Source organism: Carex rostrata, chromosome 17 (assembly GCF_964058835.1).
Source record: "Carex rostrata chromosome 17, lpCarRost1.2, whole genome shotgun sequence".
NCBI lineage: Eukaryota > Viridiplantae > Streptophyta > Magnoliopsida > Poales > Cyperaceae > Carex > Carex rostrata.
The window spans coordinates 5969539-5994144 of record NC_135934.1 but is presented as its reverse complement, the minus strand read 5'-3'; the positions used below and the strand labels follow the sequence as shown (position 1 = coordinate 5994144).

At 36.9% G+C, this 24606-nt stretch overlaps 1 protein-coding gene across 1 annotated transcript; it reads right to left on the bottom strand.

Moving 5' to 3' along the window:
• Nucleotides 1-16133: 16133 nt before the first annotated feature.
• LOC144568074 (uncharacterized) lies at nt 16134-17537 on the bottom strand. The gene has a single exon (XM_078318303.1). It carries the CDS (start codon nt 17535-17537, stop codon nt 16134-16136), a length of 1404 nt encoding a protein of 467 aa, XP_078174429.1.
• Nucleotides 17538-24606: the final 7069 nt, after the last annotated feature.

Sequence of the window (24606 nt, the reverse complement as noted above, 5' to 3'; positions counted from 1 at the left end):
AGGCTACACAGCAAAGTCTTATGTTGCAAAATACATTAAAAGAGTTAATAACCCAGCCGATCTATTTTATTTGTAGTATTATTAAAAAATAATAGTGAAAATATGAAGTTTAGGTTATACTTTTAATTTGCCACAAAATATGTTGAATTTCGTTACTTCACACAATTCATAGATATACTTCTGATTTTTTACTGAAAAAGTAACATATCACAATTTCTTTATCTAATTAGAGATTGCAAGTAATCATGCTTCTTTTGCCTTGGTACTTTTGATCTTCACTGAAAAAGAAAAACTGTCACATTTTTTTCATTTTAGGACCAGGGCATCTATAAATAAGAACCATACAGATATCTAAACATTAATAGATATATATACTAATTAATAAGGTCTAGCAGTGAATGTAAGACTTGTAGGAACCTAAACTCGTTCAAGTAATAATATTGCTAGGAGTTTAGTTTTCTCCAATATCTTATCTTCACTGGTGGAATTCAAATGTCTATTTAGTTTTTTTTTTTCTATTTTTATATTTTTGTATGCAAGATTGGGTTTTGAAGTTGAGAATCAGATAAAATCAAATCATTATATTTGGAGAATAATGGTTTGATTTTCTCTAATATCTTATTTTCAATTGCTCAATTGTTCCACGGCGAATGCCAGCACAATTATTTGACACCATCAGAAAAGATAAGTAATTGATTTTCTTAAATATTGTCATGCATATCAAGTGATGTATATTGAGTCCAACTATTTACTATTATTGAAAATGAATTTTTTTTTTTCTTCAACTTTTTGTGCAAATTCAAAACGAATTCGTGTCAGTGAGCTTAGTGTAGCAGATACAGGTCAAGTTCAGCATAAATTCGAATGATCTGTTATAAATATTTTGGTCCCAAGGCCGATAATGTCAAATCCAGTAGAGGAAGAGGCCTTATGCTTCGTTCGAACTCGAGAAAATCTGAGCCTTCAATTTTTCGACAATCGATTTCAGCCCTTCGTTTTAAACTTCTAATAACCTTGGATCTGGGTTTCTTAATTGCGAGTTCAAGACCAAGTCCAAAACGGGTGGGGATCCTCTAAACTAATTCAAACAAGTTCGAACCAATCTGAATAAATTTGAAAATATAAGAAATTGTTTTAAAAATGGTACTAATTTATAATAACGATCCGAATTCAAATTGAAATTGAAATTTTGAATATATTACAGAGTTGCTAAACACAAAAGTGACTGACTCTCTTTAATATATACAATATTCTTATATTTTTGTTAAGATAGAACAAGGCCAGATCATGACTGGAAAGAAATTAGATTATCTCAAATATTATAGTTCTTATATGCACAGAAGTTACAGAGAAGACCAAAGGAAATATGAGATAGAGAGGAGAATGAAAAGGGAGAACAATAGTCATTTCTAAAATTTCTCAAATGTCAGTTTAAATTGAAGAATTGATGGAAACATTTCTAATTATACATTTTTTTATGGGTAGAGACTGGTTATTAGAGACCCAATTTCTTTTTTGATAGTTGTCAGCAAAGTACGACAACATATATATTGATAAAAAAATATATATATTTACAAATATAAGCTAAAAATTTCTCAGCTCTCTCACTGTACAATCGATGTAGTATTTTATTTATAAAGTAAAATCCGTTAAGCGGATCTAAAGCAACAAAATATTGTTAGTTTGTAATAATCTAGAAGTCAATAATACGATAAGTTAATCATAAAGCTTTGTTCATGAATTGAATGTTTATTTATATATCATTTTGTTGCCTTGAGTATTATTGCATTTGTGGATCATTTCGAGTTCATGACTGAAATTGTGAAACTCCGTAATATAGATAATATATACTCTTAAAAGGTCACTGACCAAGGTAATTAGCAGGAACACTAATTACCGCTATAAGGTTAGTATGTGGATTAAAAGATGGTTAAGTTTTACAAACCACCTGACACGAGATGTCATTTTAATCACATAGATACATGTTCTAGGAACATGGTATTTGACAGACCCCGAATGAAACATTAAATAGAATTGTGTTCGTGTCATTTATGTTTTCATTCAGTGTCAAAGTTCTACAGTATGAGGTATTTATCGTTCCCACTAAGAAATATATATGAGTAAGTGTTATCTAACGCTGTCCGTAAAAAGCAGCCATAACGGTAGCATTTCCATATATATAACTTAGCTGAGGAAGTGATAGTCTGCCAAGAATACTACTTGTCCCTCGTATCTCTATACGAGCTATAGCATCACTGGGCCCCTTGATAGAGTTAGATTATCTGCATGCGGTATAATTACAAGAGTAATTATATTTGATAATCTACTCAAGATCAAGAAAAGATACAGTTAATAAGGATGACACATATCTACCTTAAAACTGATCTGATAGCTATGAGACAGAAGAACTGACACAAGTAAATTGTTTACTGGATCGTGATATTGTACAGTACAGCATCATCTGTGTAATTGGATGGTCATGATGTGTTGCCAGATGCCACCCATGACTAACAGAAGTTAAAACAGTTTTAACTCTGTTTACCAACATAACACAGATCCTATTGGGTCACACCATATAGGAGCTACTCGGAGAATCTTACTGATTAATTATAAATTGATTATAATTAATATTAAGATGGTTATAATTAATTATACGTGATATAATTAAATTATAAATGTCATATAAAATTGACAAGCAGAAACAACGGTTAATTTATAAACGTACACGTTACGTTGTATAAAAGTTACCGAACAACAACCGAAACCGAACCGTGAGAAATATAATTGTTTAGAACAATTATATATATATAATTTTGATTTAGATTTTAAATATTAATTATGGTTTTAATTTTAGGCTAACCAAGCAAATTAAAATTTTAATTAAAAATTGAAATCCAAAAATTCAAAAATATAAATCAAATTCATTTGCATGTCGGCCGAATCAAACATATATACATTTCTATATATATATTCAATATATATATGTGCATGTGCAAGTTGGCTTTATAACAAAATATACATATATATTAAATATGCATGTCGGCAAAGCAAAATATATATAAATCAAAATGAATTGATTTCGGCCATGTAGCAAAAATCAATTTGATTTTTTCATTTGATGGAAACCGCCACAAAAATGGCATATTATTGTAATTAGCCAAATTTTTGGGGGTATTTCGGTAATCGGCGAACCTCCTCATTTTCCTATAAATAGAGGGGTAGGGGTAGAGATTAAAACTCACTAATTCACGTGTTAATCTGATTACTTCGTTAATCGGTTTTTCTCTCTTCCCCGGTTTCGGTTATTACGAGATTCGGAAAAATATATTTTTGCAAACTCTGCGGTATTTCTTGTTTTGCTTTTTAAGTGAAACGGAATAACTTTGAGTCTTAAATATATTTAAATTGTCCCTTTTTCGGTGAATAGTGTTTCTGCAGAATTCCGCGGTTTACGGTATTTCTGGCAGAAGAAGTAAATCGCTCTCCGGTTAGTCCTGGTGGATAACCAATAGAGGTATCACACGTGTGATACTGCGAGTCGATTCCATCCCTGGTGAGGCTCTACTCGCTCGGTCTGCATTCCAACTGAGATTTGGAATCAAGGTATAAATTGTTATATTAATCTATTTAATTTGTAAATAGATTTAATGCTTTAGAAAATCAATTATGGAGTAGATCTGTAAATGAATTAAATGAGGTTTTGATGCCGAAGGAATACTGAAGGTGGACCGCCTTGGAAGGTTTCCTGACATACCTCGTTTAATTTTTAGCTTAACTTAACCGTAAAATTTTTGTTTTACACACTTCCGCTGTTAAGCTAAAGTAATGGGTTTGAACCGTTCCATAAGACCCAACAAATATAGTCAACTATTATGCAGTCAATTCTCAACTCCAGGGAGGTGTCATTGATCAAATATGATACCGGTTTACGTTTGTTAGAGAAGAGCCGTTTGTTAGAGAAGAGCCGCATGTTTCTCTCTCCAAAGTGCTCACAACCCAGCTGTACATACCACATGCTAAATCAGTCTCCGTCTTTTCTAGAGTTCTGTTCCAGTATGCACCCATAGATGCTCTATGTTCTCCCCACCTCGATAAGTGACCCCGTATTGTACCATTAGAGACCCAATTTCGCCTACTCTTTTTTATAACATGCATAGAATGGTGTTTGTTATATTTATCACATCTCCTATCATACGGAATATATAGTCAAAACCATCTCGTCCCATAAAAGGACCTTGCTAAATTTGTTTTTAATAAATCCAAACGGTTATATTAGAAATCAATATTAGTTTATTATATGCAGTGCATGCCCGGTAAAATGTTATCAATACTATTTTTTTATTTTTTATAAAAAACGCTCTTAGCTAATGCTATTAGAACAAAGAAGAAAAATATTATAGGATCACTGACCTTCAAAAATACAACAACACACATATTGCTTACCAAATAGAAATCATTGTGTACATTAATTTATTAATATAAGAAATCACAAATATTATATCTGTAAGAGTGTAAACATCCAATATTTTGTATGTGGTTATGGGATGTGTGTCTGTGTAAAGATTTTTGGAGTTACATAGCAAATAGGGGTGTCAATGGCACCCTTTTATTTGTTTATCGATCCGACCCGTATTGTATCTGAAAATATAGATAATGGTAAGATTTTTTTTTCGTTAGCTTATCAGGTATGAGTAAGAGTAATTATTTTTTTCGTTATCTTACCCGTTATCGTATAAGATAATTTTTAAAAATAAAATTATATATATAGATATATATTTTGTATAAAGATTATACATGATACAATAAAGTTTTGTATTTTATAATACAAATTAGTTGTATTCATTATTATTATTGTTTTTCTTGTTTTGAAAAATATTTTATCAAAAGCACAAATTAAGATGTCAATGACACTTTTTTATCCGTTTACCCGACCCGTACCGTATTTGAAAAGACGGATAGTGATAGAGATTTTTTTTCCGTTAATCATTACGGATATGGATATGAAAATGCCTCCACCTGATCCGTACCGTTCCCGTTGACACCCCTAATAGGAAACTCTGCTGGGATGGTGAAAAAAAAACTCAGGATGTTGGTAGATGTAGGAACAATTATCAAACAAAAAAAGTAATAACAATGAATATTGAATGAAGGTCATGTGATACTTGCCACAGAAATCATAACAGGGATTCATTTTCCCTTACTCATAGAGAACTCATGCTTCTTCTTTGTCTTGGTACTTTGGCATCTTCACTGGAAAAGTAACATATCACAACTTTTCTATTTCAAGACCTAGGCCTCTATATAAGAAAGAACCATACAAATACCTTAACCTAACAGAAATACTAATTAATAAATCAGGCAGTGAATATAAGAGTTGTAGGAAACTAAACTCATTAAAGTATATAATAATCAATATTATTAAGAGCTTAGTTTCCTCCAATATCTTATCTTCACTAAGCTTGGTGAAATTCAAATGTCTTTTTGTTTATCTTCATTTTATTTTATTTTGTAGCCCTAGGTTGGGTTTTGAAATTGAGAATCAGATAAAATCAAACCAATATTTTTGGAGAATAATGGTTTGATTTTCTCTGATATCTTATTTTCAATTGCTCAATTGTTTTATACTCTTAATATTGCCGAATGTCAACAAACAATGAAACAATAATTGGATAGAGAAGCACAATTATTTGCCACCATTGTGAAAGCTAATAAGTGACATTTTTTTTTAAATATTGTGATGTATATTAAGTAATCATTTTTCTCAAATATTGTGATGTATATAACATAAATCTGATCCATTTTTTTTTTCTTTTTGCACCAATTTGGGCAAGTTAGTCGGGCACTTTGAATTATTTTGCTAATATACTCGTTTGAGTATATTACAACTGAATTTTTTTTTTACAAAAATTTGGGAATTTCGTTTATTTTTTTCTATAAAATGATAACTAAAAAAAAATTCGACTACATCACCTGCATCTGTGGATTGGGCCCATACACATTTTTCACCTACAACATTAAGAGCATGTTGGGCTCCTAGGCGGGAATGAAAATGGGGTTGGGTTCAGGTCCAATTTGAATGGCCGAAATACTGTACGAGTGAATTTTTATTTTTCCACGAGACATAGTAACAGCCGAACAAATCCAAACTTATAGTTATGTCCCTTTTCATTTCATCATCATTATTCTTTTTTAAGCCAGTAGTTTCCTTGCCAAAACAAAAGAAACAATTAATGTTTTACAAAGCTTCCTAAAAACTTCAAAGCTCTGTACCAGTATAACTCATACCAGAGCAATCCACTTCTTGCCTAAATCAAAAGTATTAACCTCAACAATAGCTCAGATTGAAAAGTTGAGTTTTAAAAAAAAGAACGCTGGACCCAAAATGAGAGGCGCAACAGGCGATTCCCAGGCGATTCCAGGCGACACCCAGGCGACACCAACGAAAACCCAAAACAAACTGCCGGAAGTCAAGACCTTCACGTCAAACACCAACGGAAACCTCACTAACACCATCCCCACCATATTACAAAGAATCCATAAACCAAAACCCCACACCGTGCAACCTACAACCCTAGCAAAGACAAACATTAATGAAGCTTCCATCAATGCCACAGCAACCATCCCTATCCAAAACAACACAGAAAAAAAGGCAACCACCGAAGGACAATCAGCCGGACTAAACCAGCAAGCAAGGATAAGACAGGCCGTTAACCCTACATGGGTACGAGAGCATAACACTCAAGGCCACCAACCAAGCACTGAAGAAGAAATAAATGAAGGATGGCAAAGAGTTGTCTCCAAAAGGACTAAAAAGCTGGAACAAAAACAACACAAGCAACCAACGGGAAACTATCACAATCAATTCCTTCAGGAACACCACGCCAAAGCTTTAAGGGAGAAAAGATGTTTTAGATGTCTAGCAAAAGGGCATGTCAGGGCACTGTGCAGAGAACCACCTAAGTGTTACAGATGCCATAAATTTGGACACTTAGCAGCAAGATGCAAAGACTCTATAAAACCTCAACCTACACCTCATACACCACCACCAACCATCCCAACACCTTTAAACAAACCAAGAACAATTAACCCAGACAAAAAACGGTCATACTCAGATACTCTCAAAGAGCCGGAAATGGCCGAAGAGTTTTGGGATGAACGTCCGGAGGAAGAAGACATCTTTCTCACAGTGAAATCCCCACCTAGGCAGAGCAACCTACCACTGCAAAGCTCTGCCTGGATAAACCTCCTCAACGGACACCGCTCGCCGGGCCTAGCACTAGCCATTAAAAGGATGCTAGCAGAACGATTCGGGGCATACCCGGAATATTTCAAAGTGCATGAAACCGACAGGGGAAGGTACCTGCTAACCTGCGCAAACCCGGAACTCCGCAATGCAATAGTTCAGCGTGGTCCATATGTAATTCCTGAGTATAGAATTCATATCAACCTCACAAACTGGATAGAAACATCCGACATGTCCTTCCAACCGCCGGGTTATGAGGCATGGGTACAACTGACCGGAGCACCACTACAACTCTGGAACGAGGAAGAGCTGGAGAAGATATCTGTCAAACTAGGCACAATAAAATATGTTATGCCCTATGGTTTACACACAAGACAGATGGAAAGAATCACAATGATAATTGCACCCAAACACCCACGCCGCATACCTAAGTTTCTCAGAGTTTACATAGGAGACTACACCAAGAGGGTCAGAGTGAAACTAATGGGGTGGCGCATGGCACAGCATGGATATTTCCCACCTCCCATACCACCCAACGGAACACAGCCAAGAAGCAGCTATCCACCTCCGCCCTGTCACAACTACCTCAACCCTGGAGAACAAGTCTACCCACAGTCACCCGAGTTTGAGTCGAGAGGCAGCAGCGGAGCCTCCAACTTGTTGTGGATGGCAACAGCTACTGCGGCGGAACAGCCCAAGCAGACCCCTTTCAAGAAATGCAAACTTGTCTGGGTGGTCAAAAAGAAGACTACAACCAAAAAACGGGCACTGACAACGGCAAAGACTAAGAGAAACAACACTAGCAAGAAGATGGCATGGGTGGCCAAGGAAAAAACCATGGCGGACAAGAAAACTATGACAGAATATCAGAATGGAGGTCAGATGCATGCAACAAGAAAGGCCATACAGAAAGGCAGCAACACGGAGATTGCACCAAAAATAACACTCTTCGGATCGGGTGTGAAAGAAAGGATATGTATTCAGATGGGGGACATAACGGTGGCCACTGTAGCACACTACCCTTTGCAGGAATTTTCAAACAACAGTTGTCTAATCACTGTTAACTGGTCAATTCTTACTAACCTTTTTGCTGTCTCGCAGGCTAGAAAGTCTAGATTTGACAAGGGAGCCGTTAGCATTAAAATCCCACCAGCTCAAACTCAAATACAGCTGGCACCCAATGTCAAAGGGAAGTTCTGGGCTCTCCACAAGTGCTTACTAATTGGGCCAGGAATAGAATCCCTCTTCGTCTGGCCTGCACAGATGGGCTTCAAAACAATGGAGGAAGAACTTGGGCCTACAATAATTGGACCACAACTGAATATTAGGTTTCAGTCTGAATACTTGGAGCTCGGACAGGTAACAGAGCCGATCAAAGCAATAGAATGGGCCATCCCAACACAGCAACCCAAGTCTCAGCTAGAAACGCCAAAGCAAACAAAGAAAGAGAGGAAGAAAGACCAAAGCTCGGGCCCAATGCGCAAGAGCCAGAGGCTGGAAAACAAACACAAGGGACCGTATGAATCAACAGTGGAACGGGCCTGCAGGCTCAAAGGAGACTACGTCTCTGGAGTTAAGAAGAAAGAACGCAAAGGGAAACCTCACACCAAACCGACTCCGGAGTATCTGGCCACTTCTGACCCGTTAACAGCATATCAAGCGGAGATCGTCGTCAACACTGCCGGGATAGAAATGACGACCGAAATGGAGGCTGAGATCGGCTATCTGACAGCTCAGGAGGTAACAAGCGAAGTTGGTGAAGGCGCCGTGATACGGCCCTGAGCAAGCTGCAGCAAGATCGGTGCTTTTGTTGCTATTTAAAGTTCTTATGTTAATCAGAATTTTGTACTCGCATGGGGGCCCTGCCCCAGCCGTTTTACTAATTTCAGTTCTTTACCTTGCAATCACTGTACTACAGAACCGGTATGATACCGGGTTTAAGGGGGTTGGTGCCGATAGGATCTTGTTTTGTTGTAATCGGAGCCCCGCTGTTATGTACCAGTTCCAATTTCGGTTTCAGTATATGAATTTGCTATTTGCTTACATCACGGCTCATGCCCATGTGATAATTGCTGAGATTAATGTTCCCTTATGAATTACAACACCAAATTCAATTCGATATCTTGGAATGTAAGGGGAATAAATGACAAGGATAAACGAATAGCAATTAGGCAAACAATTTTATTAGAGAAACCAGATATTGTGTGTATGCAAGAAACCAAGATACACACCATGACAGAAGGAATTGTCAAAGAGACTTGTGGAAGATATTTTGATCAATATAGAACGCTGGATGCAAATGGAACTAGAGGAGGGATTCTAGTTGCATGGTCAGCAAGGAAGTTTACAATACAAGACTTAATAGTGAGGAAATACACCATATCTATACTTCTTGAATTCAATAACTCCAAGCTAAAATTTTGGTACACAGGCGTATATGGGCCATCTGTGAGAGGAGATAGACCTGAATTTTTTCGAGAATTGAAAGCAATCAAACCGCAAAGAAGAGAATCGTGGATCCTTGGAGGTGACTTCAATGTCACAACAACTCAACATGAAAGGAACAACCCGCAATCAGATTGGAGGGGATCAGTGGCATTTGCGACCGTGCTGACAGATCTGGGCCTACTCAATCTCACATTACAGGGTAGACAATACACTTGGTCGAACGAAAGGGAGGACCCGTCAATGGCTAGATTAGATAGATTTTTAATATCTCCGGAATGGAATCAAAACTTCCCCAACTCTCAGCAAAGACCATTACCTAACACCTCATCTGACCACTGCCCAATATTGTACACTACAAACACAAAATTCAGAAAAACTAACATATTCAGGTTTGAAAATATGTGGTTGAGATTTCAAGACTTGGATACTGTAGTTGCAACTGTATGGGAGGAATTAGGCATGGCTGAAACACCACTACAGTTGCATCAAAAGCTGATGGCTACACAAAACCGAATCAGAACATGGGCGGCCACCAAGGTGGGAAATATTAAAGACCAAATAAAGACTTGCAGAGACTACATTGGATGGTTAGACGAGATTAAAGAAAACAGAAGACCAACTGGCCTAGAAAAGTACATAGAAAAACTCATCAAGAAAAGATACAAAGAGCTATCAATTCTAGAAGAAGACTTATGGAAACAAAGAGCAAAGACGAGATGGAACCTAGAAGGAGACAGAAACACACATTACTTTCATGCCGTAGCTTCAGGACAAAAAAGAAGAAATAACATTACACAGATACAAGTCAACGGAAGGATGCTCTCGGACCAGAAAGCAAAAGGAGAGGCTTTCTTTCAATACTACAAGGACCTAATGGGAAAACAGTCACCACCAACCCCAACAATTCATTGGGCAAATCTCTACGGTCAACAACATGACCTAACTGATCTAACAAAACCCTTCACAATAGAAGAAATACAACAGGTAATTCGGGAATGGCCAAATAACAAGACCCCGGGCCCGGATGGCTTCACGGGAGAATTCTACAAAAAATATATCTTGTTAGTGGCCCCGGACATCCTAAGAGTTATTTGCTACGTTACAAGCAATGACCTCACACTGTCACCACTCAACACTTCACATGTGATATTAATACCAAAGAAAGACAATGCATCAAATCCCCAAGAATACCTCCCGATAAGCTTGATACACGAAATCCAAAGAATATTCTCTAAAATTCTTGCAATCAGGCTACAGCCGAAGATAGCGGAACTGGTGGATACCACACAGACGGGATTTGTAAAAAACAGACAGATCACGGAAGGATTCATATATGCGCAGCATATCTTGCATCACACATATCAACAGAAAATACCAATTGCGATATTCAAAGCGGATATACATAAAGCATTTGACACGGTAAGCTGGGACTACATGCTAAAGGTAATGGAAAACTTAAACTTTTCTCAAACATGGATAACTTGGATCAAAAATCTGGTACTGACAGGCACTTCACAAATACTTATCAATGGCTTATTGGGAAAAAAAGCTAATACTGAGGCGAGGAGTACGACAAGGAGACCCGGTATCACCACTCCTATTCATCGTTTCTATGGATTTTCTTAGCAGGTGGTTACAGAAGTTAAGAGACACAGGAGCAATCCAACTGCCGTTCCAAAACATGAAACCTTGTCTCTTATATGCAGATGATGCATTATGTTTCAGCAAACCTGATCTAAGACACATACAGATGCTCAAAATCACATTCACTGCATTCAAAAATATATCGGGCCTAGCTGTCAACTTCCACAAATCAGAATTGCTCATTTCTAGAGAGTCGCAACAGCTTGGACAACAACTAGCTGCGACCATGGGATGTAAAATGGGACAATTCCCATTCACTTACTTGGGCTTACCTTTATCAAATACAAGACTAAACAACTCTACATTCTTGCCACTAATTGAGAAATTCAACAAGAGACTAGCGGGTTGGGCAGCTAGATACCTCTCAATTGCAGGAAGGTTGACCTTGTTAAATTCAGTCCTATCAGCATTACCAACATACTACATGACTTTGCCTCAAAATACCCAAGGGAACAATCAACCAAATTGACAAGATAAGAAGACACTTCTTATGGCACGGGGTAACACACAATGGGAAAAAAATGAGCCTAGCAAACTGGGAACTGGTATGCATGCCAAAAAAACTAGGTGGACTAGGTGTCAAAGATCTACACGTGTTTAACCAAGCAATGCTCCTAAAGTGGTGCTGGCAATGGGCCTCACCGACAGAAACACTCTGGAAATCAATATTCCGGGTCACAAGCAATGCAGACCATCTCATACCGGATTCTTATTTCTTCACACACACACTCACAGAGGCAATAAAATTCTTCCAAATTTCGGTTTCTTATGAACCGGGTAATGGAAACCGAATTGCATTTTGGCATCAGGACTGGGGAAGAGGCATCATGAAATATCGGTTCGAAACACTACACGTTCACAAAAAATGAAGAAGCTACCCTAGCTGAAGTTTCACAGACAACGCAATTTCACCTGTTATTCAAACCAACACTATCCCAGGATGCGCAACTTCAACTACAGGCACTGCAAACGGATCTCCAGACAAACCCGATAACACTCGCAACATAACACACAAAAGTTCACTGGAAGTGGGACAAAAATGGTATTTTCTCAGTAAAATCAGCTTACTGGAATATCAAAAACGGGCCGGTCATTAAATCGACTCTGCAGCGACTGTGGAAACTTAAAGTGCCACCTAGAATGATTGTATTTGCGTGGTTAATGTCCCTCAATAGACTACTAACCATAGACAGACTCATAAGGAGAGGCTGGCACTTAGTGAACAGATGTGAGATGTGTAAGCAAAATGCCGAAACATCTAAACACTTGTTCAGTACATGCCAGGTCACTATAGCAGTATACCAGCAGGCGGCCACTGTGATGGGATTGGTGCGAGGAATACCGGTACAGAAAGAGGCACTCACAAGTCACAAACATACCACAAAGACAAAGGAGATAATGATCATAGCGAGATTTGTGATATGGCGAGAGAGGTGCAGCCGAATATTCAGAGGAACTGAAAAACAACCGCAGGAATTAGCAGAAGAAATAAAGGAAGAATACAAAGAGGCACAATCAACAGCGAGGAGGATCCAACAGAGGGGGCGCACATAAAAAACAACAAAGAGAGAGAGGAAGAAAGCTCTACACCACTGTTTTCTTTTCACTTTTTTCTTTATTCTCTAGTTTACTAGTTTGATTTTTGCATCTGTGTTTCTTTCGTATTTAGGGTTCAAATACCTGAGCCAACTTTTTCTACTTAATCTGAACAAGTAACAAAACTCTTGTAATCTTGTTCCTTTAATCAAAGGAGGGCTAGACCCTCGTTTCTGTCTCAAAAAAAAAAAAAAGTATTAACCTCCAACGCACGAATACATTATGAAAGAGATTGAAAATTTCATTAACCTGTATAGGCACGGGACTAAAATATCGAACACATCAAATCTTGTTGTAATTTTTGAAATTTATTATTCAAAATTTCACAACATGTAGCAATTTCTAAGATTCAGTACATATACAGTCCTGCCTAAAGCCAATCTTAATTTCAAATTTCAAGAACGCTAAACTTATATATTGATTTCTTCTTTAAAAAATTGTAACAAAAATGAGATAGAGAGGAGAATGAGAAGGGAGTACAATAGTCATTTCTGAAACTTCTGAAATGTCAGTTTAAATTGAAAAATTGATGGGAACATTTATAATTATACAATTTTTTTATGGGTTGAGACTGGTTATTAGAGACCCAATTTCTTTTTTGATGGTTGTCGGCAAAGCACGACAACATAAAAAGAGTATTTACAAACATAAGCTAAAAACCTCTCAGCTCTCTCACTGTACAATCGATGAAGTATTTTATTTATAAAGTAAAATCCGTTAAGCGGATCTAAAGCAACAAAATATAGTCAGCTATTATACAGCCAACTCTCAACTTCCAGGGAGGTGTCATTGATCAAATACGAGACCGGTTCACGTTTGTTCAAGAAGAGCTGCTCATACCACATGCCAAATCAGTCTGTCTTTTTTTGGAGTCGTTCCAATATGCACCCATATATGCAGTGCATGCCCGGTAAAATGTTATCAATACTATTTTTTTTTTTATAAAGAACGCTCTTAGCTAATGCTATTAGAACAAAGAAGAAAAATACTATAGGATCACCGACCTTCCTCCAAAAATACAACAACATGACACATATGGCTTACCAAATAGAAATTATTGTGTAAATTAATTTATTAATATAAGAAATCACAAATATTATATCTGTAAGAGTGTAAACATCCAATATTTTGTATGTGGTTATGGGGTGTGTGTGTCTGTGTGTAAAGATTTTTGGAGTTATAGCAAATAGGGGTGTCAATGGCACCCTTTTATTTGTTTATCTAACATGTATCGTATCCGAAAAAACGGATAAGGTTAAGATTTTTTTTCATTAGCTTATCAGGTATGGGTAAGAGTAATTATTTTTTTCGTTATTGTATAAGATAATTTTTAAAAAAAATTATATATATAAATATATATTTTGTATAAAGATGATACATGATACAATAAAGTTTTGTATTTTATTAAATTTTCATAATACAAATTAGTTGTATTCATTATTATCTTTTTATTCTTGTTTTGAAAAATATTTTATCGAAAGCACAAATCAAGATGTCAATGGCACTTTTATATCCGTTTTTCCGACCCGTACCGTATTTGAAAAGACGGGTAAGGATTGATAGAGATTTTTTTTTCCGTTATCATTACGGGTACTGTTGGACGGATATGAAAATGCCTCCACCCGACCCATACCGTACCCGTTGACACCTCTAACAGCAAACACTGCTAGGATGGTTTAAAAAAAAAACTGTCAGGATGTTGGTAGATGTAGATATAGGAACAATTATCAAACAAAAAAAGCAATAACAATGAATATTGAATGAAGGTCATGTGATACTTGCCACAGAAATCATAATAGGGATTCATTTTCCTTTATTCATAGAGAACTCATGCTTCTTTTTTGTCTTGGTACTTTTAGCATCTTCACTGGAAAAGTAACATATCACAACTTTTCTATTTCAAGACCTGAGCCTCTATATAAGAAAGAACCATACAAATACCTTAACCTTGACAGAAATACTAATTAATAAATCAGGCAGTGAATATAAGAGTTGTAGGAAACTAAACTCGTTAAAGTATATAATAATCAATATTGTTAGGAGTTTAGTTTTCTCCAATATCTTATCTTCACTAAGTTTGATGAAATTCAAATGTCTTTTTGTTTATCTTCATTTTATTTTATTTTGTAGTCCAAGGTTGGGTTTTGAAATTGAGAATCAGATAAAATAAAATCAATATTTTTGGAGAATAATGGTTTGATTTTCTCAAATATCTTATTTTCAATTGCTCAATTGTTTTATACTCTTAATATTGCCGAATGTCAACAAACAATTAAACAATAATTGGGTAGAGAAGCACAATTATTTGGCACCATTGTAAAAGCTAATAAGAGAGTTTTTCTTAAATATTGGGATTTATATTAAGTGATCATTTTTCTCAAATATTGTGATGTATATTAATCCCCATTATCTCATATTTAATCCAACATAAATCTGATCCAATTTTCTTTTCTTTTTTGCACCAATTTGCGGCAGTTAGTCAGGCACTTTGAATTATTTTGCTAATATACTCGTTCGAGTATATTACAACAGAAATGTGCCTAATAAAATATATGATAACAGAAATGTACCTAATATAAATGTACAAAAAGACCCGTCGATTTGGTTATTCATCCTATTTGCGTTTGTTTATGATGATTTAAAAAAGACTAAAAAATACTATTTCTTATATATTATAATCTGGGTTGACAAAGGTCACCAAATAGCATGCATATGGTTTTAAAAAAAATTATGAAATTTGACATTTTTTTTTTAATAGATAATGGAAGCGGTGTGATTTCCTTGTTCATTATCTTCATTGATTAAACCCGAGTTATGATTGCAATTGGTGTTGCCTTTTTTGCGAGACGTCTCTCAGTCGAATTCAATATACAACAGTTTTGCTCTGACACATTATCTCTGCTTCTCATCTTCCCTACTAGTTAACCCAAAACTGCACTATCAAACAAGTGAATGTATTACACCTATGACCTACATCTCAAATTAAAATCTCAACATCACAGATTGCATCTCACTAACTTGAAAGATAATTTATTTCCTGTGCATCCAATTTCATCTTATTTATACCAATTAGATGGTGACTAACTTATAAAACGTCAATTCTAGATGCACCCAATAGAAGATAGAAGTCAATTTTTCTATTTATAAATAAATGAGAAGTCAATTATACAAGGCAATTGAATTCTTCAGAGCTGTACCATCTTTAAGCTCCATCACTGCTAATCTTTGTTATGCTAGAAATCAATTGTTGGCCAATAAGCTCCTCCAACTTTCTAAGAAATTGATTCCCACTCTCTCTGGGAAGAGTTTGAACCTCTGATCTAGCAACAATTACAAAATTTTCATTATCCTCGACATCTATTTTGTACAGCTCTACAAACACGTCACTAAGGACACCGACCAAGTGCCTATAAAAGGATCCACTGTCTAAAGGAGGAATCACATTCATTACTAAAACACCATTCTTACATAGGATTGATTTCACAGCTAGAAGAATATATTTCTCAATAAATTCCAATGGAGGTGCACTCACCCCGCTAATCACATCTCCAGAGTCCAAATCAACCATAATTGCATCATAACTTGAAGGAGGTTCCTCCAGGCTTGTGTTGCCGCTTCCTTTCTCCCGTGCATATCTTTCGATTGTTTTAATACCATCACCAATGTTGATATGAAGGAACTCATCTCCAACCAATCCAAAATGCTTTTTAGCTACTTCTAGCACAAATGAATCAGTCTCCAGTCCATGTACATCAAATCCCAATCGGGTCCTCAAGCACATCAGCAAAGCACCACCACCGACTCCAACACAGAGACAACTCGGCATGATCTCACACACAACTTTCTTGTCTCCTACATTGGTAATGAGAGAGAGACCAGCAACCATTGGTGCGAGATAAGGCTGCACCAACGACCCGAGCTCGACCTGAAATGACCTGGATTTCAACACTGCCAACAAATCAGAAGTAGAACAAGAAGAAACAACCAAATCAGGTATCAGGCGAACTTGGGTCTGAATTAAATAAGGCATCCTCTTGAATCGAAGCCTTCGGCGAATCTCACAGGAATTAAACTGTTGAATAACAACATCCTCTATAATCATCTCTCCAACAGAAGGTCCTTCAAGCACCTCCACAGGCAACATGTGGAGAGCATCATCCTCAAAGGAGAGAAATGGCACTTGAGGTATGTAGCCATGATCAAATGCCGATTTGGGGGAAAGAGCAAGTAGAAGAGGAACGAGAGAATCCTGAATTGGATCAGGATCCTTATCGGGTAGGGGACTTAAGCGGGTATAGGTTTTGGGAAAGGAGCAAGGGAGGGAACCGATAAGGACAAGACGGTAGAATGGAGGGGAGGATGAGGAGAGGAGCAACTGGAGGTGTCCGGCCTCGGTGGAGAAAATCCAGTCGTGCTCACGGCCAGGTGGGACCAGCATGACAGCGGTCTGAGACTGGGGAGGCTGCAATTGGTGAGGGGAGACGGGTGAATCGAGCACAGCGATGCGAAGCGGATCAGAGTAGTGATTTGGCGGGTTTGGGTTTGGGAAGGTGAAGCACTGGAAGCGGCAAGGAGAGAGTTCCGAGAAGTCCATGCTAGCCTCCATCGCCTCAAAACTAAACTATCATAAGTTCGAGGAGGGTTCCAATGCACCAAAAGTTAGCAATTTGTTGGGTGTATTAGAACCCTCCTGCATAAGTTCATAACTTGAAATTAATCTTACCGTACCTTTCATGGAAACTTGTTGTGGTGGGCCTATGGGCCGGTCAGGTAATAAGAAACCCAGTAATATCATTTTCTCCAACACTTACCACTGGAAAAAGGCTGTCTACTGAATGACCCAGATGGGCCCAAGATACAGAGTAGATAAATAAATAAAGGACATTAGGACACACAATCACTTCACAAATCACAACTGATATCTTGTTAGTTGTTATCGATCCAATCATCCAACACTTGAAAATTAATTTAATTCATCCAGCTGTTGAACATATATATTCTCCTTTCTAGCACCCTCGCGTGAACAATTTGATTATGACTAGTTTTTATCGTTTAGTACGAGCATCAGGTCTTTTTGTATGGTATATTGAATTATTCAGCTACGACTGACGAATATCTTTGGAGCACTTATAAAACATCTTCCCTGCTTATCTTTCTGAGTTTACTTCACAGTAAATGGTAGGATGGAGGTGATGTAAAGATAGAATAATTAGTGGTAAAGACTTATACTTGACGACAAGAGAAAACCTTGACTAAGTCAACTATCTTTTAAGCCCAAAGAAAAATTATGTTTACAATGACGTGGAATTTTTCACCAGCAAACCAGACTAAAGTCGCGGGAAAAAGATTATAGCTTACCTTTTTCTAACATATATGTCAAAGTCACCTACCAGTCTACACGTTATTCTATCTTTGGGAAATATTCCCTTCTGAAATGAAGTTGGGGGCCTTATGTTGTTGTTGTTATTTTCTAATGAATTCTCGGTCATGCTTTGGGTACAGTAGTCAAGCACTCAATCTTTGGGTAGTGAAAGAGATGCATATAGTTTAGAAACTAAACTACCTTCTTGGTGACATTTTTCAAAATTGTAGGGTCTAACTGCTTATCTTTCAATATCCCAGTCAAGGTCAGCTAATTCCCCAAAACTAAGGAAACTGTGCTAACGCCAATCCATGAAAAATTATATAAGAGGTTGAAAGTATAGCGTGTCTGTATCGATATCTTTTCCATATATAGTTTAGACATAGCTATAACTTAATATATCAGTTGGTTCCATCTTTAATGGCCACTTCAGTACTGGCTTGTCTTTTTTTCATTTTCTTCCTTCTCGGCTTCTCCAACTCATGTACACCTATGCTTCCATGTGATCAATCTATTAAAATTAAGTCTGTTAAAACCTTATTGTTACACATAAACAATTCAATTCTATATGCCACTATTGATCTACCTATGCCAAAATGATCATCATGCAAAATTTATCAATTCTTAGGGAGCAGACGCAATAGCTGACTCCATTAGCGTATTTATGCAAAGCTTCTCTCAAAAACGGTTGATGAACTTGTAAGACAGCGGCAAGAAAAACTTCGTGCCGATGTAGAGGTTGAAGCGTCGGCGGCCTCCTTAGTGGTAGGATAAAGCCTTCCAAAGCTACAAGACTGTCCTTGTGAGATCGTGTTCACAATTTCTTAATTTTGTCTTCTTTTGATTAAATGCATCTGTTTTATGTATAAAAGTCTAAATTTAGTTAAAAGCATACTCATCACATGTGCTGCCACACGATAAATTACAATTAAAATTGAACAAATTCTGAAATTTAGAGATATATTTATCTGTTTCCTTATTTCTTTGTTTTTATATTTTTTCTCTTCAATTGAGAGGACTCCACCTTTCATTTTTTTATTTCTTTATTTCCTTCTTTGTTTCTATACGAATCATAATGAAAATCATTTTTTTTATTTCCTTATTTTCTCTTTCTTTGTTTCTATACATATTGGAGTGGACAATTTAGAATATATTTCCAATATATAATATATCAATGTGTGTGTGTGTGTGTGTGTGTATTCTAAATTGGAAACAAAGAAGAAGAAGAATATAAATTGGAACGTGTGTGTGTATTTCTCTTATAATATGTGTGTATATATATATCTTATATATACACACGATAACACTTTTTATTTATGTTTTATTTATATCATATTATATGTCGATGTTGAATTGTTGTATAATATTTGATATTAAATTCGAATCGAATCGAGCTATTATTTGATATCATTGGTACTTAAAAATAAATAATCATCACATCATCAAATTGTTATCAGAGATCGTGATTAAAGTTAATTAAAAATACAGAATCATATAAATTTTCTATTAACATGTGTTTTAATTTTTAGATAATTATTATTTTCATTGATATATTTGTTTCTTATAATATATTCCGTTGCAACCCACGGGTATGATGCTAGTAATAAGTTATTCATAAATCTTCTTTCCGAGGTTTTCTAAACCCATATCTTTTTTGTATTTCCCATTAGCTTTTGTTTGTTAGTTATTGTAAAATCATTTTTTTTTTGTTAGAAAAGATATGGGTCGTTGCCGTAACTGTGAAGTCAATTTTAAGAAAGGCTTTCACAGCGAAAGAAATTAACGTGGCTGAACATTTCTCTTTTGAATTGTTTTGGAAAAATCAATTTGATGGTTGGTTTCCTCATGTTGACAGGAGAAGACTTTGACCAAGTCAACTGTCTTTTATGCTCATGTCTATTATCTAGTACATTATTGCTTTCCTTCCTTTTCTACTTCCCCTTTAAAGCTGCCCATGTAATTGTGACTTCTGTCGAATAATTTGACACTTTAATATCTAATTAAATATTGACAATGACTTTGCTTTTATATTGGTTGAATCCACTATTAGATAATTAAAATCCTAAAGGCTCTTTATGATCAGTTGGCCATCTATTAGAGACAATGACTTTGCTTTTATACTGGTTGAATCCACTATTAGATAATTAAAATCCTAAAGGCTCTTTATGATCAGTTGGCCATCTATTAGATATTTTCAGAGAAAGATAGCATATATATGTTATGTATGTGGGCCTAATTTTAGGAGTATGCGGGGGGTGGCAGGGGGGCGGCAGCCCTCTGCGAGCGGTGTCTGAGGCTACGAAGAATTTTATTTTCAGAGAAGTCAATTGCATGAAAATCCTTTAACCGAAGGTCCAGATTAGTCAAATTACCCATTAAGATGTGCGGTCCAGATTAATCTGTTTTTCGCACCCTTTCAGTGGGTTTTGTATTTTATATATGCATTAAATCTCTCTGTAATTTGTTGTAACTGACTTTGAGAAATAGTGAATTTTGTTTGGCGAGCGGCCATGGGTTTTCTTTCCCTAGAGGGTTTCCCACGTAAAATATGTGTGTTATGATTGTGATTCTCTCTCAATTTTCTTTCTTTCTGTGTTGTGTGATTGCTCTCGGGTACTCGTATTCTCAACAACTGGTATCAGAGCAGGGTTCTTTCTTGAGTGGGAGCAATGGCGGAAGAGGGGAAGTTACGAATTGAGAAGTTCGATGGCTCTAATTTTGGGTTCTGGAAGATGCAAGTTGAAGACTACCTATATCAGAAGGATCTCTATTTGCCTCTCGACGACAAGGCTAGCAAACCAAATGATATGGACGACAAGACTTGGAACATACTGGATCGAAAGGCTCTGGGTGCGATCAGGCTTTTGTTGTCCCAGTCGGTAGCCTTTAACATCTCCAAGGAAAAGACCACACAAGATGTGATGAAAGCCCTAACGCAGATGTATGAGAAACCATTAGCGTCAAACAAGGTGTTCTTGATAAAACGGTTGTTCAACATGAAGAAATCTGAAAATAAATCCATGCAAGAGCATTTGAGTGATTTCAATACCATCACGAGTCAGTTAGAATCCGTGGGTATTAACTTTGATAATGAAGTGTTGGCCCTTGTTATCCTGTCGAGTTTACCCGATAGTTGGGATAGTCTGGTTATGGCGGTGAGTAACTCTTCGGGATCTAATGTTCTCAAGTTTGAGGATGTAGTAGGGGTTCTTTTTGATGAAGATACACGAAGAAAGAACAACTTGTCTAGTGTTATTTCTGGTGCAGCCCTGAATATTGAGGAATGGGGCAGATCCTCAAAGAGGGGCAGTGGCAGAGGAAATGGACGGTCACAGTCTCAGAAAAGTCAGTCAAGGGGTACTCAGTTAACTTGCTGGAACTGCAAGAAGAAAGGTCATCTCAAGTGTGAATGCAAAGCACCAAAGAAAAAGGTGGATGGGAACGACAAAAGCAGTACCTCAATGAATGTCTCAAATGAATCAGGTTTAGAAAATGAATCATTAATTATGTGCTGTGACAGTAAAGATGACTGTTTGTGGATACTAGATTCTGGTGCATCATTTCATGCCACTTCAAATAGGAAGTATTTCCTAAATTATGAGAAGGGGAATTTCGGCAAGGTGTATCTTGGTGATGATGAATCATGTGACATAATTGGCAGATGAGATGTGCAGATAAGCATGCCAGATGGGAAACAATTGAGGTTGCAGCGTGTGAGACATGTGCCGAAACTTGCTAGAAATCTAATTTCTGTAAGCCAACTTGCTGATGATGCAGGGTTTGAAACAAAGTTTACTAAAACATCCTGGAAGCTCATAAAAGGTGCTATGATAGTAGCACATGGGAAGAGAGATGGCAGTCTCTACAAGGTTCTTAATGAAAACTCCATAAACGTGGCCTCCTCCAAAGTCAGTGCAGAAGTATGGCATCAACGTCTCGGGCATATGAGTGAAAAAAGAATGAAGGTAATGGTGTGTCAAAAGGGAAGTTAGACAGGTTGTCATAAGTAGATCTATCTCTGTGCGAAGGCAGTGTGTTTGGAAAACAGAAGGTTGTTAGCTTTTCTAGAAGTGGCAGAACTCCTAAAGCTGGAAAGCTAGAACGGGTACACACGGATGTCTGGGGACCTTCGCAGGTATCTTCTCTTAATGGTTCTCAATATTATGTTACTTTCATTGATGATTCAACTAGAAAGCTCTGGGTTTACTTTATGAAAAATAAATCTGATGTGTTTGAAATTTTCAAAAAGTGGAAATGTCTAGTTGAGAATGAGACAGGTCTGAAGCTGAAATGCTTAAGATCAGATAATGGAGGCGAATATTGCAGCAAGGAGTTTGATGAGTATTGTGCTGTGAATGGGATCAGAAGAGAAAAAACAGTACCAAGGACACCACAGCAGAATGACGTAGCTGAGCTTATGAACAGAACAATCACAGAACGCGCTAGAAGCATATTGTTGAATGCTGGTTTACCTAAATATTTCTGGGCCGAAGCTGTGAATACTGCTGCATATCTGATCAACAGAGGACCATCTACTGCGATTGATTGCAAACTGCCTGAGGAGGCTTGGACAGGAAAGGAGGTAAAACTTTCACATTTACGAATATTCGATTGTATTTCCTATGTCCATGTCAGTGCTGAAAATAGATCAAAGTTAGATGCAAAATCAAAAATATGCACTCTGTTAGGATATGGAGGTGATAGTTTTGGTTATAGACTATGGGATCATGAAGGTAAAAAGGTCATAAGGAGTAAAGATGTCATATTTAATGAGGATGTTTTGTATAAGGATAAGATCAAAGAGAAGAAGAAACCAGAAAAATCAGAATATTTTGAGCTTGATGATATTTCTTCAAATGGTCTTGGTCAGCGTGTTGTAGAACAGGTTGATGAACATGAAGTTCAGGAGGAGCCGGTGACACCACCCATTGCAGTTCGACGTAAGAGACGAATTGTCACTGCCCCAAACCGTTACTCTCCATCTCTAGACTATCTATTGCTCACAAATGATGGCGAGCCTAGCTGCTATGAGGAGGCAATGCATTCTGAAAGGAAAACAGAATGGAAGAAAGCGATGGATGAAGAGATGAACTCACTGCATACAAATCAAACGTGGAAATTGGTTGAGCTCCCAGTCAAAAAGAGGGTAATTCAAAATAAATGGGTATACAGGTTGAAACAAGAGCATGATGGCTCTCAAAGATACAAGGCCAGATTGGTGGTGAAAGGTTTCCAACAAAAGGTAGGTATTGATTTTACTGAAATTTTTTCTCCTGTAGTAAAGCTCTCTACGATTAGAACTGTTCTAAGTATTGTTGCTGCTGAGGATCTGCATTTAGAACAGTTGGATGTTAAAACTGCTTTTCTTCATGGTGATTTGGAGGAAGACATATACATGGAGCAATCGCAGGGATATGTAAAGGCTGGTAAGGAGAACTTCGTGTGTAAGTTGCAGAAAAGCCTTTATGGTTTGAAACAGGCTCCGAGAAAATGGTATATGAAATTTGACAGGTTTATGTCAGGGAACGGATATATTCGTTGTCATGCAGATCATTGCTGTTATTTCAAGAAATTTGACAATTCTTACATCATTTTGCTCTTGTATGTCGATGATATGCTAGTTGCAGGTTCTGACATGAAGAAGATTAAAAGTTTGAAAGAGCAAATGACAAAGGAATTTTCAATGAAAGATCTAGGGGCAGCAAAGAAAATTTTGGGACTAAAGATTGAAAGGGATAGGAAGAACAAGTTGCTAAAACTATGTCAAAGGGAGTACATATCAAAGGTGTTAAAGAGGTTCAACATGGAAGGTGCAAAACCGGTCTGTACACCTTTAGCTGGTCACTTCAAAAATCTTTCAAAACAGCATTGTCCCAAGACAAAAGATGAACAGAAGAGAATGAAAAAGATTCCATATGCATCAGCAGTGGGTAGTCTCATGTATGCCATGGTTTGTACAAGACCCGACATTTCTCATGCAGTGGGAGTTGTGAGCAGGTACATGTCTAATCCCGGTTTTGAGCATTGGAATGCAGTAAAATGGATTCTCATATATCTTGTAAGAACAAAAGATATGGCGTTGTGCTATATAGGTGCAGATATACAGTTGCATGGTTTTGTTGATTCTGACATGGCTGGAGATATGGATAGTAGGAAGAGTACCATAGGCTATGTGTTTACTCTTGGCAGTGTAGCAATTTCCTGGGTGTCAAGGTTACAAAAAATTGTTGCATTATCTACTACTGAGGCTGAGTATGTTGCAGTTGTTGAAGCATGCAAGGAGATAACTTGGTTACGAAGCTTGTTAAATGAA

Excerpts from the sequence above, each read along its gene's own strand:
- LOC144568074 (XM_078318303.1), bottom strand. The coding sequence starts at position 17,537 with ATGGAGGCTAGCATGGACTTCTCGGAACTCTCTCCTTGCCGCTTCCAG.